The 16,478-nt window shown below is 46.9% G+C and overlaps 1 protein-coding gene across 1 annotated transcript in view; it reads right to left on the minus strand.

Moving 5' to 3' along the window:
• Positions 1–16,478, minus strand: part of LOC141245901 (dynein heavy chain domain-containing protein 1-like) — a 105,980-nt gene that overhangs the window by 11,139 nt on the left and 78,363 nt on the right. Inside the window, exon 17 of the mRNA XM_073669095.1 lies at positions 317–1,649. Coding sequence (XP_073525196.1) covers positions 317–1,649 — 1,333 coding nt within the window. The remainder of the gene's footprint in view (positions 1–316; positions 1,650–16,478) is intronic.

Consider the following 16,478-nt stretch of genomic DNA (forward strand, 5'->3'; position numbering starts at 1 on the left):
GTTGTGAGCTCAGTCAACCTTACCTTCTGTCCCGTGCTGTGTGCCCCATCATCCCCACCTTTTCCTCCTTGCTGTGTGCCACATCACCCCCACCTTTTCTCCCATGTTGTGTGTCCCGTCACCCCCATCTTCTGCCCCGTGTTGTATGCTACGTCATCCCTACCTTCTACTCTATGTCACGTGCCCTGTCACCCCCATCTTCTGCCCCGTGTTGTGTGCCCCGTCACCCTTCTTGTCGTGTGTTGTGTGACGTGTTGACCCCATTTCGTGGTCACACATGGTACTTCTATTGCTGGATTGCTCCCCATCTTCTCACCTCTCCCTCAGAGACTTATTGCTGGCATTCTTATTACCACTCTTGACATTCATGTGCAGCAGGTCCTGCAGGACAGTCTCCTCCTGTTCTGCACTGTACAGTCCTGGAAACGTTCCCTCTCGTATTAGAGCTTCCAGCTCTTTCTGAGCACTTTGAGAGGTTCCTTCTCCTGACAGAAGAGCTGCAGAAGAACCGTGCACACCAGCTCTCAGGCAGGCCTCCCGGATCACACTGTGACGTTCTTCTGTGGTCTCCTTGCCACTGAGCTCCAGCAGGGCACACTGGGTGAGCTGAGCAGCTAGTCGTGCCAGACTTCTCCTCCCATTTCCAGGATGCTTTGATAGGAGTAAAATGTGCCCCCTCGGAAAGCGGAGAACACGAGTCAAATGGGAAAGATGGTGGCAATCTTCAGGACTTAGGGTCAGGTGGTGGTCAGTCTGTATGCTGCTTAAAGCATCACCTGGTCTCTCTCTATAGGAGTCAGATCTCGCTTGAAGTCCATGGCTGTAGTCATGGAAGAAACTGAGGACCTGCAGATCGTCATCACTCCCCAGCAGCTCAGGGGGAAGGAGAGATTTGCTGGGTGACTGGCTTATGTCACATGAATTAATGTCTGGTTCTGATCGCACATCTTCAATGATGATCAGGTCTGTCTCCATGATTGTAGCCTTTGGCTGAAGTTGACTCTTTCCATCTTCATCGCTGCATACTGAATCTGCCATCTCGGTAACATCTGCTGCACTCTCCGAGGTGTGCCGTCTGCTGAATGTTCTCATAACACAACCTCGTAAGAGATCCCTGAAAATACTCTTCTCTTCATAAGTCTCAAGATCATCTCCAAACGTGCGCAAAGCTTCATGCAACCAAAGCCGCACAATGCCACATCGTGTGAGGTCTGCCACTGAGATACTGTTATGGGGTATTGTAAGAACATTGGCCCCCGGGGATGGGCACAGAAAGGTCATGCTCTGGAGCAATCTGTGCAGGTGATGAAGTGAAAAGCAGTATTTTGATGGAAAAGCTTTGGTGACTTGGTGGTAAAGACAAACGGAAGCTGCAGCCAAGGCTTCACTGAACTCTTTCGGCTGCTGGAAAGATATCGACTTTTTCAACCAAACCATTAAGCGCAAACTGAATAGACTGAGAAAAACTTCTGCACTGGAGGGGGTCATCTCAAGCACAAAAAACAGACGACTGAGTCTTGGGCACAGTGGTCCATAACCGTCTTTAGGAGGAGACGTGGTGGCCAAGAAACTGCATTGTGGTCCAGAATCACCGTCTGACACAATCTGACGTACGACCTCCAGAGTCGACTGTGTCCCGCTCCCAGGATCTGTGAAGACAAGAAGTTCTTAAATAGAGGACGACGGCAAGCTCCAATCTACAGGAGGAGGACAATGGCAAGTGTCAATCTATAGGAGGGGATGATGATGAGTGCCAGTCTACAAAGGAGGACGCAGCTAAGTGACAATCTACAGAGGAGAATGGCGATAAGTGCCAATCTACAGGAGGAGGACGGTGAGTGCTAATCTACAGTAAGAGATAACGTCAAGTGGCAACCTACAGAGGAGGATGACGGCAAGTGCCAATCTACAGAAAAGGACGATGGTGAGTACCAATCTACAGAGGAGAATAATGGCAAGTGTCAATCTACAGAGGACGGCGGTGAGTGCCAATCTACAGGAGGAGACAACGGCAAGTGCCAATCTACAGAGGTGGACGACAGCAAGTGCCAATCTACAGAAAAGGACGATGATAAGTGCCAATCTACACAGGAGGATGACGGCAAGTGCCAATCTACAGAAGGGATCGATGATGGGTACCAATCTACAGATGAGTACGACGGTAAGTGCCAATCTACAAAGGAGAATAATGGCAAGTACCAATCTACAGAGGAGAATAATGGCAAGTGTCAATCTATAGGAGGGGATAATGAGTGCCACTCTACAAAGGAGGATGATGCTAATTGACAACCTACAGAAGAGGATGGCGGTGTGTGCCAATCTACAGAGAAGGATGATCGTATGTGACAATCTACTGAGAAAGGACAACGGTAAGTACCAATCTACAGAGGAGGATATGTCACGCTGTGACTGTACGTGATTAGGGAAAGGGGCCCTACACTGTTTCTTGGACTGGGGCCCTAACTATCTCCTAAGGTACCTCTGATGGTGAGGAGGTTTGGGCCATGTGCCTTACTGTTCTCCTGTTATACTCTAAGCCGTCCTCTCCCCCAGGGGGCCTGGGACAGAAATGCTAGTGTATAAACACGTAAGACAAACAGGGATAACAAAAAGCAACTAACATACAAAACACTCACCAAAGGTAGAAAGGGAAGGGAATGTACAAACCAAATGGGAATAGGACAATGAGAAAAGCATAGACCCAAAAACAGCATGCAACAACGATCTCCAACTCAGCACAGCAACTGCAGGGAACCTGGAGGTAAACTTTCACCGGCGAGGAAGAGATGGCCTGGCCAGATTTTATAGAGAGAGGAAATAACCAGATCAGGAACAGCTGTGAGATGGAGCTGCATGTTTCAAACCAGCATAGAAAGGGTTGTTAACCTCTTCAGCACCAAAGGAAACAAAATCCATTAAATATGGGACACGAAACACCCAGGCTAAATGGAAGACCTGCGATTCACAATATATAATGATTTTCTAACCCCAGATCTTCCAGGATGACGTGACACACTCGTGATAGGATGAAGTGACAATCCACTAAGGAGGAGGATGACGATAAGTGCCAATCTCCTGAGAAGGATGGCAAATACCAATCTACAGAGGAGGATGACGATAAGTGCCAATCTACAAAGGATGATGACGGCAAGTGTCAATCTACAGGAGGAGATGACAGTAAGTGATAATATACAGAGAGGGGGGACGGTAAGTGCCAATCTCCAGAGGAGAATAATGGCAAGTGTCAATCTACAGGAGGGAACAATGATGAGTGCCACTCTACAAAATAGGACGAATGTCATGACACAGCTGTCGGGTGACCAGGAATCAGGTGCTCCTACCCTGACCCTAACACTAGGGGGCGCCCTAGCTCGCCCTATTCCCGGGATTACCTCTGAAGGTGAGGATGCCGGGGCCTCCACCCTCGTCCTAACTGCTGCGTTAGCCTGCCGTCTGTTCTCTGGGGTGAGAAGGCAGGGGGAATAAACCAAAATGGAGAAGGATAAGGAATAACCATGCATACAAACCAGACACCAGTCACAAGTTATTCCTCCCAAACTCCTTTTCATTAGAACCTCCATTCCTTCCTTTGTAATACAGCAAAAGCTATCTCTGACAAGGATTAGTATCAGAGCCCAGATTATAAAGGGAAAGGGAGTGGATAACAGAGCTTAGCTGTAAGAAGAGGGAAATCCAACACGGCTGCTTAACCCCTGTTCTGCCAGAAAAAATACACACATTTAAGATGACAAGGTAGTGCTTCTTCTCGGAGCCGGAGTAGGAGCCATCTGACGCTGAGGTCTCCTGGCTCCAAACTATCGTTGTAACCCCATGACAGTACCCCCTCTTCTACGAGGGACCTCCAGAACGTCAGGACCAAACCTATTGCGGTGAGCTGCATGAAAAGCCCGGACCAGTCTGGCCGCATGAATCTCAGAGGCTGGTACCCACATCCTCTCCTCAGGACCGTAACCCCTCCAATGTACCAGATACTGAAGTGCCCAATGAATAAGACGAGAATCCAAGATTTTAGCAATCTGAAACTCCAAATTCCCATTGACAATGACAGGTGATGGGGGTAGAGGTGATGGTACCGAAGATACAACACATTTTTTGAGAAGAGACCGATGAAAAACATTATGGATCCTAAAGGTAGACAGTAGAGCAAGGCGACATGCTACAGGATTGATGACGGCTATGATTCTATAACGACCGATAAACCTGGGACCCAGTTTCCAAGACGGAACTTTCAACTTACTGTTCCTAGAGGACAACCACACCAAGACACCCACACACAAGTCCGGTCCCACCAAGTGTCTCCGATCAGCCACACTCTTAAATTTGGATTCCATCTTCCTCAAATTGTTGATAACTCCCTGCCAAATGGGGGAAATAGAAGATGAAAAACGTTCCTCCTCTGGTAATCCAGAAGGGCGATTACCATTAAATGAAAAAACTGAGGAAGGAACCCATACGCCCGAGAAAAGGGGACTTACCAGTCGATTCCCGACAACGATTATTTACAGCGAATTTGGTAAATAAGTAACCCAGGCCTCCTGACTATCAGACACAAAACACCTCTAATTATTTCCCTGATGAAAATTTGCACCAAGGATTTGGCATTAGGTAACGCTGGTAATGCAACAAAATGAGACATTTTACTGAATCTATCAACCACTACAAGGATAACAGTATTCCCTGCCGATACCGGTAGATCAGTGATAAAATCGACAGATAAGTGAGTCCGAGGTCTACTGGGAATCTCCAATGATTGGAGAGCCCCAGACGAACGTGTATGAGGGGTCTTAGAAAGCGCACAGACACTTAAGGCAGTTACATACTCTCGAACATCCTTATGAGCACCTGGCCACCAAAAACTCAGTAAGCAGATCCACGGTGGCCTTACTACCAGGAAGTCCCGCCAACACCGCATCGTGATGTTCGCTGAGGATTCTAAGACGGAGATTTACAGGAACAAACAATTTACCAAGTGGACAGGAAGCAGGGGCGTCCCCCCGAGCGTCAACAACCTCTCTTTCCAGATTGGAGCATATAGACACCATAACTACCCCCTTTTGAAGAATAAGTACCGGTTCACACTTATCTCCTCCCCAAGGAAAGCAAAGCAATAAAGCATCTGCCTTAATATTTTTGTTCACCGGCCTATATGTGAAAAAAAAGTTAAAACTGGTAAAAAAAACAATGCCCATATTGCCTGACGAGGTGTTAGACGTTTCGCTGACTCCAAGTAAACAAGATTCTTATGATCCGTGATTATCATAACATGGTGGATTGCTCCGTCCAAAAAATGATGCCACTATTCAAAAGCTCATTTGATTGCTAAGAGTTCCCTGTTACCAATGTCATAATTTTTCTCAGCAGGTGACAATTTTTTAGAGAAATCAGCACAAGGTTGCCATTTACCAGGAGACGCACCCTGCGACAATACAGCCCCCCACTCCCACCTCAGACGCATCGACCTCAACGATAAAAGGCTGAGAGACGTCAGGCTGTATTAGAATCGGCGCAGAGGCAAAACACCTTTTCAATGTGTCGAATGCCTTCCTGGCCGGACTGGACCACCTAGAGAAGTCCGTCCCCTTCCTGGTCATATCCATAAGAGGTTTGGCTAACACCGAAAAATTCTTTATGAAATCGAAAAACCTTTGTAACGCTTTCAAATTCTCCGGATGATCCCAATCCAATACTGCCCGGACTTTCGCTGGATCCATGTGGAGGACAACACGTATCCTAGGAAAGGGATCTCCTCGACCGAGAACATAAACTTCTCAGGCTTAACATATAATTTATTGTCTCGAAGAATATCTAAAACCTGCCTGACGTGTACCTGGTGTGACTCAAGGTCAGGTGAAAAAATTAGTATGTCATCCAGATAACCACGAATCTGCCTATCAGGTGACTAAAAATGTCATTTATGAAGTGTTGAAAGACAGCGGGTGCGTTTGTCAACCCAAAAGGCATCACCAGATTCTCATAGTGTCCCTCAGGCGTGTTAAACGCTGTTCTCCACTCATCCCCCTCTTTAATGCGGACGAGATTATACCCCCCCAAGGTCCATCTTAGAGAACCATTTTGCTCCTACAATTTGATTGAAATGGTCAGGAATGAGAGGAAGCGGATAAGGATCACGGACAGGGATCGCATAAAGTTCACGGAAATCCAGGCAAGGGCGCAACCCCCCATCTTTTTTCTTTATAAAAAAGAAATCAGCAGCAATGGGGGAAGAGGATGGCCTGGTATGACCCTTAGCCAGGTTTCCGTGATGTAGTCCTTCATGGCCTGCCTCTTCGGACCAGATATGTTATAGAGTCTGCTCGTTGGCAGCTTGGCCCACGGAACGAGATTTATGGCGCAAACATAAGGACGATGGGAAGGGAGTTCTTGGCATCTCTGCTCTGAGAACACATCCCCAAAATCTGACAGGTAATTAGGCACAGACCGGATATCAACCCTTGCTAACCGGGTACCCAAGCAGTGCTCCTGACAATACCCACTCCATTTAACAATCTCCTGAGTCTGCCAATCGACCACAGGATTGTGCAGAGTGAGCCAAGGGAGTCACAGTACTACAGGTGAGGGCAGACCCTCTAGCACGTAGCAGTCTAACACCTCAGTGTGCATAGCCCCCAACGGAAGCCGCATGTCATGGAAGACTTGAGTAAAGTGCCGTTCTCTCAAGGGGGTGTAGTCGACGGCGACAATGGGTATGAGTCTGGACAGTGGATGTGGGATGAGGGCTTGGACCTGGACAAACCTAGAGTCCATCAAATTTAACTCCGCCCCACTGTCCAGAAATGCTGACACCTCGCATTAACTCCACCCACATGAACTGCGGCTGGTAGCAAAAATTGTGTCCTTCCCACAGAGGTGATAAATACACCCGGGTTGCTAACCTCCCCGCAACCCAGGTTATCAAGCTTCTCCGCCATTACGCCGAACTACCCACAATTTACCAGAGGAAGATGCCACTCCCACCTGTGTAAGTTCCACAGATGGCTCAACGCTGACCTCCCTTGACCCCGGACCCCCCCACACACGGAGGTGACTCCCTATGTCTCTGGCGAAGACGACGATCAACCAGGACCGCCAGATACATAGCTGTCTCCAGGGAGTCAGGAGTCTCATGCAGGGTCAAGGCATCCTTCACCCTTACTGAAAGCCCCTCACATAAGATACTACGGAATGCGGGGTCATTCCACATGGTATCCGTGGCCCACCTCCGATACTCGGAGCAATATTCCTCCACCAGCCGGTCTCCTTGCTGAAGTTGGCGCAGTGTGGACTCCGCTAAGGAGACACGATCAGGGTCATCATATATAAGGCCCAGAGCCCGCAAAACCCCTCCACCATCTGGAGCGACTGTGAGTCAGACAGGAGAGAAAACGCCCACGCTTGGGGACCCCCCTCAAGGAGTGAGATTATTCTGCCCACACGTTGCTCCTCTGAACTTGAGGAAACGGGACGTAGCCTGAAGTACAGTTTACAGGTCTCTCTGAAGACCACAAATTTGTCTCGCCCCCCAGAGAACCTGTCAGGCAATCCAACCTTGGGCTCCACTAAGGTTTGTCTGAGAGACAAGACACCCACACTAGATGTATTAAGGGGCTGCAAGACCACTATGCGTAAATCCGCCACCTTCAGACTGAGCTGCTGCAATTGCCCCATCAGAGCAGTGATAGGATCCATAATGGAGCAGAAACGGTTCTGGTCAGAGATAAGGTCACAACACAGCTCTTGGGTGATCAGGAATCAGGGGCTCCTACCCTGACCCTAACACTAGGGGGCACCCTAGTTCGCCCTATTCCCCAGATTACCTCTGAAGGTGAGGGTGCCTGGGCCTCCGCCCTCGCCCTAACTCTTGCGTTAACCCTCCGTCTGTTCTCCTCCCCACATGGGGAAGAGGGCGCTACTGTGCACCGTAGAACAACAACCCGACAAACAGGGCAACACGGACAGGGGTTAACAGAAAACTCCAAGCACATGAAATATTCACTCACATATAACAGAGGGAATCACCGGGGTGTGAAGGTGGGGGAATAAACCAAAATGGAGAAGGATAAGGAATAACCACACCTACAAACCAGACACCAGTCACAAGTTATTCCTCCCAAACTCCTTCGCATTAGACACTCTACTCCCTCCTTAGTAATGCAGCAAAAGCTATCTCTGACCAGGATTCGTATCAGAGCCCAGGTTATATAGGGAGAAGGAGTGGATAACCAAGCTCAGCTGTGAGCACAGGGAACTCCAACAGGACCGCTTAACCCCTGTTCTGCCAGAAGAAATAAACACACATTTAAAATGACGGAGAAGAGCTTCTTCTCTGAGAGGGAGTAGGAGCCATCCGACGCCGAGGTCTCCTGGCTCCAAACTGTGGTGGTAACCCCATGACAACGATGCTAAGTGACAATTTACAGAGGATGGCGGTGAGTGCCAAACTACAGAGGAGGATGACAGTATGTGACAATCTACTGAGGAGCAGGACGGTGAGTGACAATCTACTGAGTAGGAGGACGGTATGTGACAATCTACTGAGGAGGATGATGGTATGTGACAATCTACAGAGGAGGATGATGGTATGTGACAATCTACAGAGGAGGAGGACAGTATGTGACAATCTACTGAGGAGGAGGACAGTATGTGACAATCTACACAGGAGGATGATGGTCTATGACAAGCTACTGAGGAGGACGGTAAGTGACAATCTACAGAGGAGGATGACGGTATGTGACAATCTACTGAGGAGGAGGACAGTATGTGACAATCTACTGAGGAGGATGATGGTATATGACAATCTACAGAGGGGGATGATGGTATGTGACAATCTACTGAGGAGGATGACGGTATGTGACAATCTACTGAGGAGGATGATGGTATATGACAATCTACTGAGGAGGAGGACGGTGAGTGACAATCTACAGAGGAGGATGACGGTATATGACAATCTACTGAGGAGGATGATGGTATATGACAATCTACTGAGGAGGAGGACGGTGAGTGACAATCTACAGAGGAGGATGACGGTATATGACAATCTACTGAGGAGGAGGACGGTGAGTGAAATCTACAGAGGAGGAGGACAGTATGTGACAATCTACTGAGGAGGATGACGGTATGTGACAATCTACTGAGGGGGATGACGGTATGTGACAATCTACTGAGGAGGATGACGGTATGTGACAATCTACTGAGGGGGATGACGGTATGTGACAATCTACTGAGGAGGATGATGGTATATGACAATCTACTGAGGAGGAGGACGGTGAGTGAAATCTACAGAGGAGGAGGACAGTATGTGACAATCTACTGAGGAGGATGACGGTATGTGACAATCTACTGAGGAGGAGGACGGTAAGTGACAATCTACTGAGGGGGATGACGGTATATGACAATCTACTGAGGAGGACGGTGAGTGAAATCTACAGAGGAGGAGGACAGTATGTGACAATCTACTGAGGATGAGGACAGTGACAATCTACTGAGGAGGAGGACGGTATATGACAATCTACTGAGGAGGATGACAGTATGTGACAATCTACTGAGGAGGAGGACGGTGAGTGACAATCTACTGAGGAGGATGACAGTATGTGACAATCTACTGAGGAGGAGGACGGTGAGTGACAATCTACTGAGGAGGAGGACAGTATGTGACAATCTACTGAGGAGGAGGACAGTATGTGACAATCTACTGAGGAGGAGGACAGTATGTGACAATCTACTGAGGAGGAGGACGGTGAGTGACAGTCTACTGAGGAGGATGACGGTATGTGACAATCTACTGAGGAGGATGATGGTATGTGACAATCTACTGAGGAGGATGACGGTATGTGACAATCTACAGAGGGGGATGACGGTATATGACAATCTACTGAGGAGGATGATGAAATGTGACAATCTACTGAGGAGGATGACGGTATGTGACAATCTACTGAGGAGGATGATGGTATATGACAATCTACTGAGGAGGATGACGGTATGTGACAATCTACTGAGGAGGATGATGGTATATGACAATCTACTGAGGAGGATGACGGTATGTGACAATCTACTGAGGAGGATGACGGTATGTGACAATCTACTGAGGGGGATGACGGTATGTGACAATCTACTGAGGAGGATGATGGTATGTGACAATATACTGAGGAGGATGATGGTATATGACAATCTACAGAGGAGGATGACTGTTAGAACCTTGCTGTTAGGTTTTTTTCCTTTGCTGGTCACATGACCTTGTTGGCCTATTTAATCCTGCTCCGCCCTTCTGGCTTTGCTGGACTTCATTGTATATCTACTTTCTAGCTAGCCTGTGCTCTGTATCTATCTCTGTTAGTTTGCTTGGTCTACGGACCTCTATGTTCTATCTATTTTGTTTGTTCGTCTGTCTGCTACTATTTCTGTTAGGAGGTGTCCCATATTCCTTCCAGTCCTTAGTACTTGTAGGGATTCCCTCCCCACATCTATAGGTCTCCGTACAGACTAGATTAGGAATTTAGCAGGTCTGATCGCAGGATCAGGTTCCCTGTTACATCGTAGGGATTCAGCTGAGTCCTATAGTAGGGACAGATCTCCTCTCTTTCCTTAGCTCTGGTAGCAGAACATAACAGTAAGTCCAGCCTGCAAATTCTCTAAGGAAAGATTTTTCTGTTCCATCATGGTGTCGGTTCAGGATTTGGCTCATCGCCTGCAGGGACTCTCTCTGGAAGTGGCCGAGCTCCGTCAGCACGTGAGTAACTGTCCTGGAGCATATTTCTTGGAGCCTAAGGTATGTTTGCCGGATTTATTTTTTGGTGAACATCGAGAATTTTTTTCATTTAAAAATGCTTGCTTATTGTATTTTCATTTGAGACCCAAGTCCTCTGGGGATGAATCCCAGCGCGTAGGGTTCATAATGTCACTTTTGCGCAAAGAGCCTCAGGAGTGGGCCTTTTCTTTGCAACCTAGTGATACATGCTTCAGATCAGTGGATAGTTTTTTTTTCTGCTTTAGGACTATTATATGATGATCCTGACCGTGTGGCATCAGCTGAGACTGAGTTGAGACGTTTAAAGCAAGGATCAGGTAATGTGGAAAAATATTGTACTCATTTTCGTCGTTGGTCCACTCAAACAGGGTGGAACGATTCTGCTCTGAAAAGTCTATTTCTTGCTGGGCTCAGTGAAAGGGTTAAAGACCTGCTAATTGCTTATCCTACACCTGAGGATTTGCAACAGGCTATGCAATTAGCTATACGGGTGGATAGAAGACTGCGTGCTAGGGTTAATGAGAGCAAATCCTCTGCTATGTCAGTTTCTGGTTATGATAATGTGTGTACTAACAGTGGTGAACCGATGGAGATTGGATCGGTGGCACCTCGCTCTCAAGAAAAAGACCGTCGATTTTCGGAAGGCTTGTGTTTCTATTGCGGAAAATCTGGTCATTTGATTAAAGGCTGTGAGCTTCGTATGAAGAAAGAAAAAAAAATGGTCAGTCACGCCCGTATTGCCTGTTTAAATTCCAAGGGTGTATTTTTAGCTGCTTCCACGATTGCTCAGAAAAAATTAATGGAATTTCGGGTGTTTGTTGATTGTGGGTCTACACTGAATGTAATTGATGGGGGATTCGTGGAAAAACTCAATTTAAAACCCGAACCTTTGTCATCCCCCATTGCTGTGGTTTCTGTGGATGGTTCCCCTTTGAAGAATATTACTCTCAAGGTCAGTGAATTTCCTCTCACTATTAATGGTGTTCACCATGAGAAATTGGATTTGGTAGTTTTGAATAACTTGCCTTCTCCAGTAATATTGGGATTGCCCTGGTTAAAATTTCACAATCCTGTACTGGATTGGTCTACCAGTGAAATTAAATCCTGGAGCCATAAATGTTATGACAAGTGTTGTAACGGGCGTATTGCAGCTTTGGATAGGGGAGAATTGCCTGTTCCTATTCAGGATTTTTGGAGAGTTTTTTCTGAGGAGGAGTCGCAGGTTTTGCCTCCCCATAGAGACTATGATTGTACCATTGAATTTGTCCCTGGAGCGACTCTTCCTAAAAGTCGTTTATTTAACCTTACTATTCCTGAGAGGAAGGCTTTGGAGGAATACATACAGACAAGTTTGGCCGCCGGTCACATTAGGCCCTCTAAGTCTCCTGTGGCGGTTGGATTTTTTTTTGTAAAAAAAAAGGACGGCGGTTTACGTCCTTGTCTGGATTTTCGTGAGATTAACAAAATTACGGTACGCAATCCTTACCCACTGCCATTGATTCCTGATCTGTTTAACCAGTTATTGGGGGCCAAGTGGTTCTCTAAAATTGACCTTAAGGGGGCATACAATCTGTTGCGCATGAAGGAGGGTGATGAATGGAAGACTGCTTTTAACACTCCTGTGGGTCATTTTGAGAATCTGGTTATGCCTTTTGGTCTTACTAATGCTCCAGCATTTTTTCAGAATCTTATTAATGACATCCTTAGACCTTTGATCGGTAAAAATGTGGTTGTGTATTTGGATGACATTTTGATTTATTCGCCAGATCTGGAGTCTCATTGGCGGAGCGTGCGTGAGGTATTACAGTTATTAATGGACAATTCGCTTTTTGCTAAGCTGGAGAAATGTGAGTTCGCTGTACAGAGAATTAGTTTTTTGGGTTACATTATCTCCAGCAAAGGTTTTGAGATGGATCCGGTTAAGGTTCAGGCTGTGCAGGAATGGCCTAGGCCTATTGGTTTGAAATCGATACAGAGGTTTTTGGGTTTCGCCAATTACTATAGAAAATTCATAAAAAATGTTTCAAGTATTGTCAAACCTCTGACCGATCTCACCAGGAAAGGTGCTGATGCGGTTCAGTGGTCTTCTGAGGCCATTGAAGCTTTTGTGTATCTCAAGGAGAGGTTCACCTCTGCTCCCATCCTTATGCAGCCTGATGTTACTAGGCCGTTTTTGGTTGAGGTTGATGCTTCCTCTGTGGGGGTTGGCGCAGTATTGTCTCAGGATAACGGGGATGGATTACATCCCTGTGCCTTTTTTTCAAAAAAATTTTCGGAGACTGAATTGAATTACGATGTTGGTAATCGGGAATTATTGGCTATTAAACTCGCATTTGAACACTGGCGCCACTTCTTGGAAGGTGCGGAATTTCCCGTTCAGGTTCTTACGGATCATAAAAATCTGATATATCTTGATGCTGCCAAGCGCCTGAATGCCCGTCAGGCTAGGTGGGCACTGTTTTTCTCGCGGTTTAATTTCTCCGTTACTTACATCCCTGGTACTAAGAATGTTAAGGCGGATGCCTTGTCTCGCAGTTTTTCTCCCATAGTCGGTGCTGAGAAAGAGGAAAACATTTTACAAGAAGGTGTTGTGATAGCTGCTTTAGACTCCGTTTTGGAAGATGAGATTCTTAAAGCTCAGGAGAATGCCCCATCTAACACTCCTCATGGGAGGTTGTTTGTGCCTGGGACCTTTAGGAGAGATTTGTTTGTTGAGTGTCACGAATCTCGGTTGGCAGGTCATCCCGGAATCTCTGAGACCAAGAGACTGGTGGGTCGCAGTTTTTGGTGGCCTGGATGGCAGAAGGAAGTCATTAAGTGGGTGCGCCAATGTACTATATGTGCTAGATCTAAGTCCTCACATACTCCTGCTGCGGGGTTGCTTTGTCCTTTGGAGGTCCCCAGTGCTCCTTGGACACATTTGGCTATGGACTTTATAACTGACCTTCCCCCCTCTGAGGGTTTTACTGTCATCTGGGTGGTCGTGGATCGTTTTAGCAAGATGTGTCACTTGGTTCCCTTCGTCAAACTGCCCTGCGCTAAAACTCTCGCTAAGACCTTTGTCAAAGAAATTGTCAGACTTCATGGCGTTCCTACTGACATTGTTTCTGATAGGGGTCCTCAGTTCGTGGCTCGTTTTTGGCGTGCCTTTTGTGACAGGTTGGGAATTCATTTGTCGTTTTCGTCCGGATATCATCCTGAATCTAATGGCCAGACAGAAAGGAAAAACCAGGATGTTGAGCAGTTCTTGCGTTGCTTTGTGGCAGACAATCAAGAGGGGTGGTCTGAGTTTCTGCCACTTGCCGAATTTGCTCTGAACAATCATACATCTTCTTCTGCTGGTTGTTCGCCTTTTTTTTGTTGTTCTGGGAGACATCCGTCGTTTGGGTCGTTCTCCAAGTTGGGATCTGCCGTGCCTGAGGAGGAGAATTTTTCCGGTGATTTGGAAAGAGTTTGGACGGATGTGCGTGGTAATCTTCAGGAGGCCAACAGAAAATCTAAAGACTACTTTGATAGGAAACGACAGGAGGTTTTGTTCGCTGTTGGTGACATGGTTTGGTTGTCCTCTAGGAATCTGCGGTTGAGGATTCCTTCTAAGAAATTGGGTCCCAAGTTTGTAGGGCCCTTTAAGGTGCTTCAGGTTGTCAACCAATCTGCTGTTAGGTTGGAGGTTCCTACCTCCTGGAGAATTAATCCGGTCTTTCATGTCTCTCTGTTAAAAAAAGCTGTTGTGTCGGATGGTGACGCCTCTGCCTCTGTTCCTCCGGTGGTGGAGGACGGGGAATATGAAATTTCTCGCATCCTTGACTCTAGACGGTATAGAGGTAGTTTGCAGTATCTTGTGGCCTGGAAAGGTTTCGGACCCGAGGATAACTCTTGGGTGAGGTCAGATGATGTTTCCGCGTCCAGACTTATCAGAGCATTTCACAGGAGATTTCCTGATAAGCCTGGTCCTAGGGGATCCGGAGGATCCTCTTAGAAGGGGGGGTACTGTTAGAACCTTGCTGTTAGGTTTTTTTTCCTTTGCTGGTCACATGACCTTGTTGGCCTATTTAATCCTGCTCCGCCCTTCTGGCTTTGCTGGACTTCATTGTATATCTACTTTCTAGCTAGCCTGTGCTCTGTATCTATCTCTGTTAGTTTGCTTGGTCTACGGACCTCTATGTTCTATCTATTTTGTTTGTTCGTCTGTCTGCTACTATTTCTGTTAGGAGGTGTCCCATATTCCTTCCAGTCCTTAGTACTTGTAGGGATTCCCTCCCCACATCTATAGGTCTCCGTACAGACTAGATTAGGACTTTAGCAGGTCTGATCGCAGGATCAGGTTCCCTGTTACATCGTAGGGATTCAGCTGAGTCCTATAGTAGGGACAGATCTCCTCTCTTTCCTTAGCTTTGGTAGCAGAACATAACAATGACGGTATGTGACAATCTACTGAGGAGGATGACGGTATGTGACAATCTACTGAGGAGGATGATGGTATATGACAAGCTACTGAGGGGGATGACGGTATGTGACAATCTACTGAGGAGGATGACGGTATGTGACAATCTACTGAGGAGGATGATGGTATATGACAATCTACTGAGGAGGATGATGGTATATGACAAGCTACTGAGGGGGATGACGGTGTGTGACAAAATACTGAGGAGGATGACGGTATGTGACAATCTACCGAGAAGGATGATGGTATATGACAATCTACTGAGGAGGATGACGGTATGTGACAATCTACTGAGGAGGATGACGGTATGTGACAATCTACTGAGAAGGATGATGGTATATGACAATCTACTGAGGAGGATGACAGTATGTGACAATCTACTGAGGAGGATGACGGTATGTGACAATCTACTGAGGAGGAGGACAGTATGTGACAATCTACTGAGGAGGAGGACGGTGAGTGACAGTCTACTGAGGAGGATGACGGTATGTGACAATCTACTGAGGAGGATGACAGTATGTGACAATCTACTGAGGAGGATGACAGTATGTGACAATCTACTGAGAAGGATGATGGTATATGACAATCTACTGAGGAGGATGACAGTATGTGACAATCTACTGAGGAGGATGACGGTATGTGACAATCTACTGAGGAGGATGATGGTATAGGACAATCTACTGAGGGGGATGACGGTATGTGACAATCTACTGAGGAGGATGATGGTATATGACAATCTACTGAGGAGGATGACGGTATGTGATAATCTACTGAGGAGGATGACGGTATATGACAAGCTACTGAGGGGGATGACGGTATATGACAAGCTATTGAGGAGGATGACGGTATGTGACAATCTACTGAGGAGGAGGACGGTATATGACAATCTACTGAGGAGGAGGACGGTATATGACAATCTACTGAGGAGGATGATGGTATATGACAAGCTACTGAGGGGGATGACGGTATGTGACAATCTACTGAGGAGGAGGATGGTATATGACAATCTACTGAGGAGGATGATGGTATATGACAAGCTACTGAGGGGGATGACGGTATATGACAATCTACTGAGGAGGATGACGGTATGTGACAATCTACTGAGGAGGATGATGGTATATGACAAGCTACTGAGGAGGATGATGGTATATGACAAGCTACTGAGGAGGATGATGGTATTTGACAATCTACTGAGGGGGATGATGGTATGTGACAATCTACTGAGGGGGATGACGGTATGTGACAATCTACTGAGGGGGATGACGGTATGTG

The sequence above is a fragment of the Phyllobates terribilis genome, unplaced genomic scaffold (assembly GCF_046119375.1).
Source record: "Phyllobates terribilis strain yellow unplaced genomic scaffold, ASM4611937v1 Scaffold_2253__1_contigs__length_149528, whole genome shotgun sequence".
In the NCBI taxonomy this organism is placed as follows: Eukaryota; Metazoa; Chordata; class Amphibia; order Anura; family Dendrobatidae; genus Phyllobates; species Phyllobates terribilis.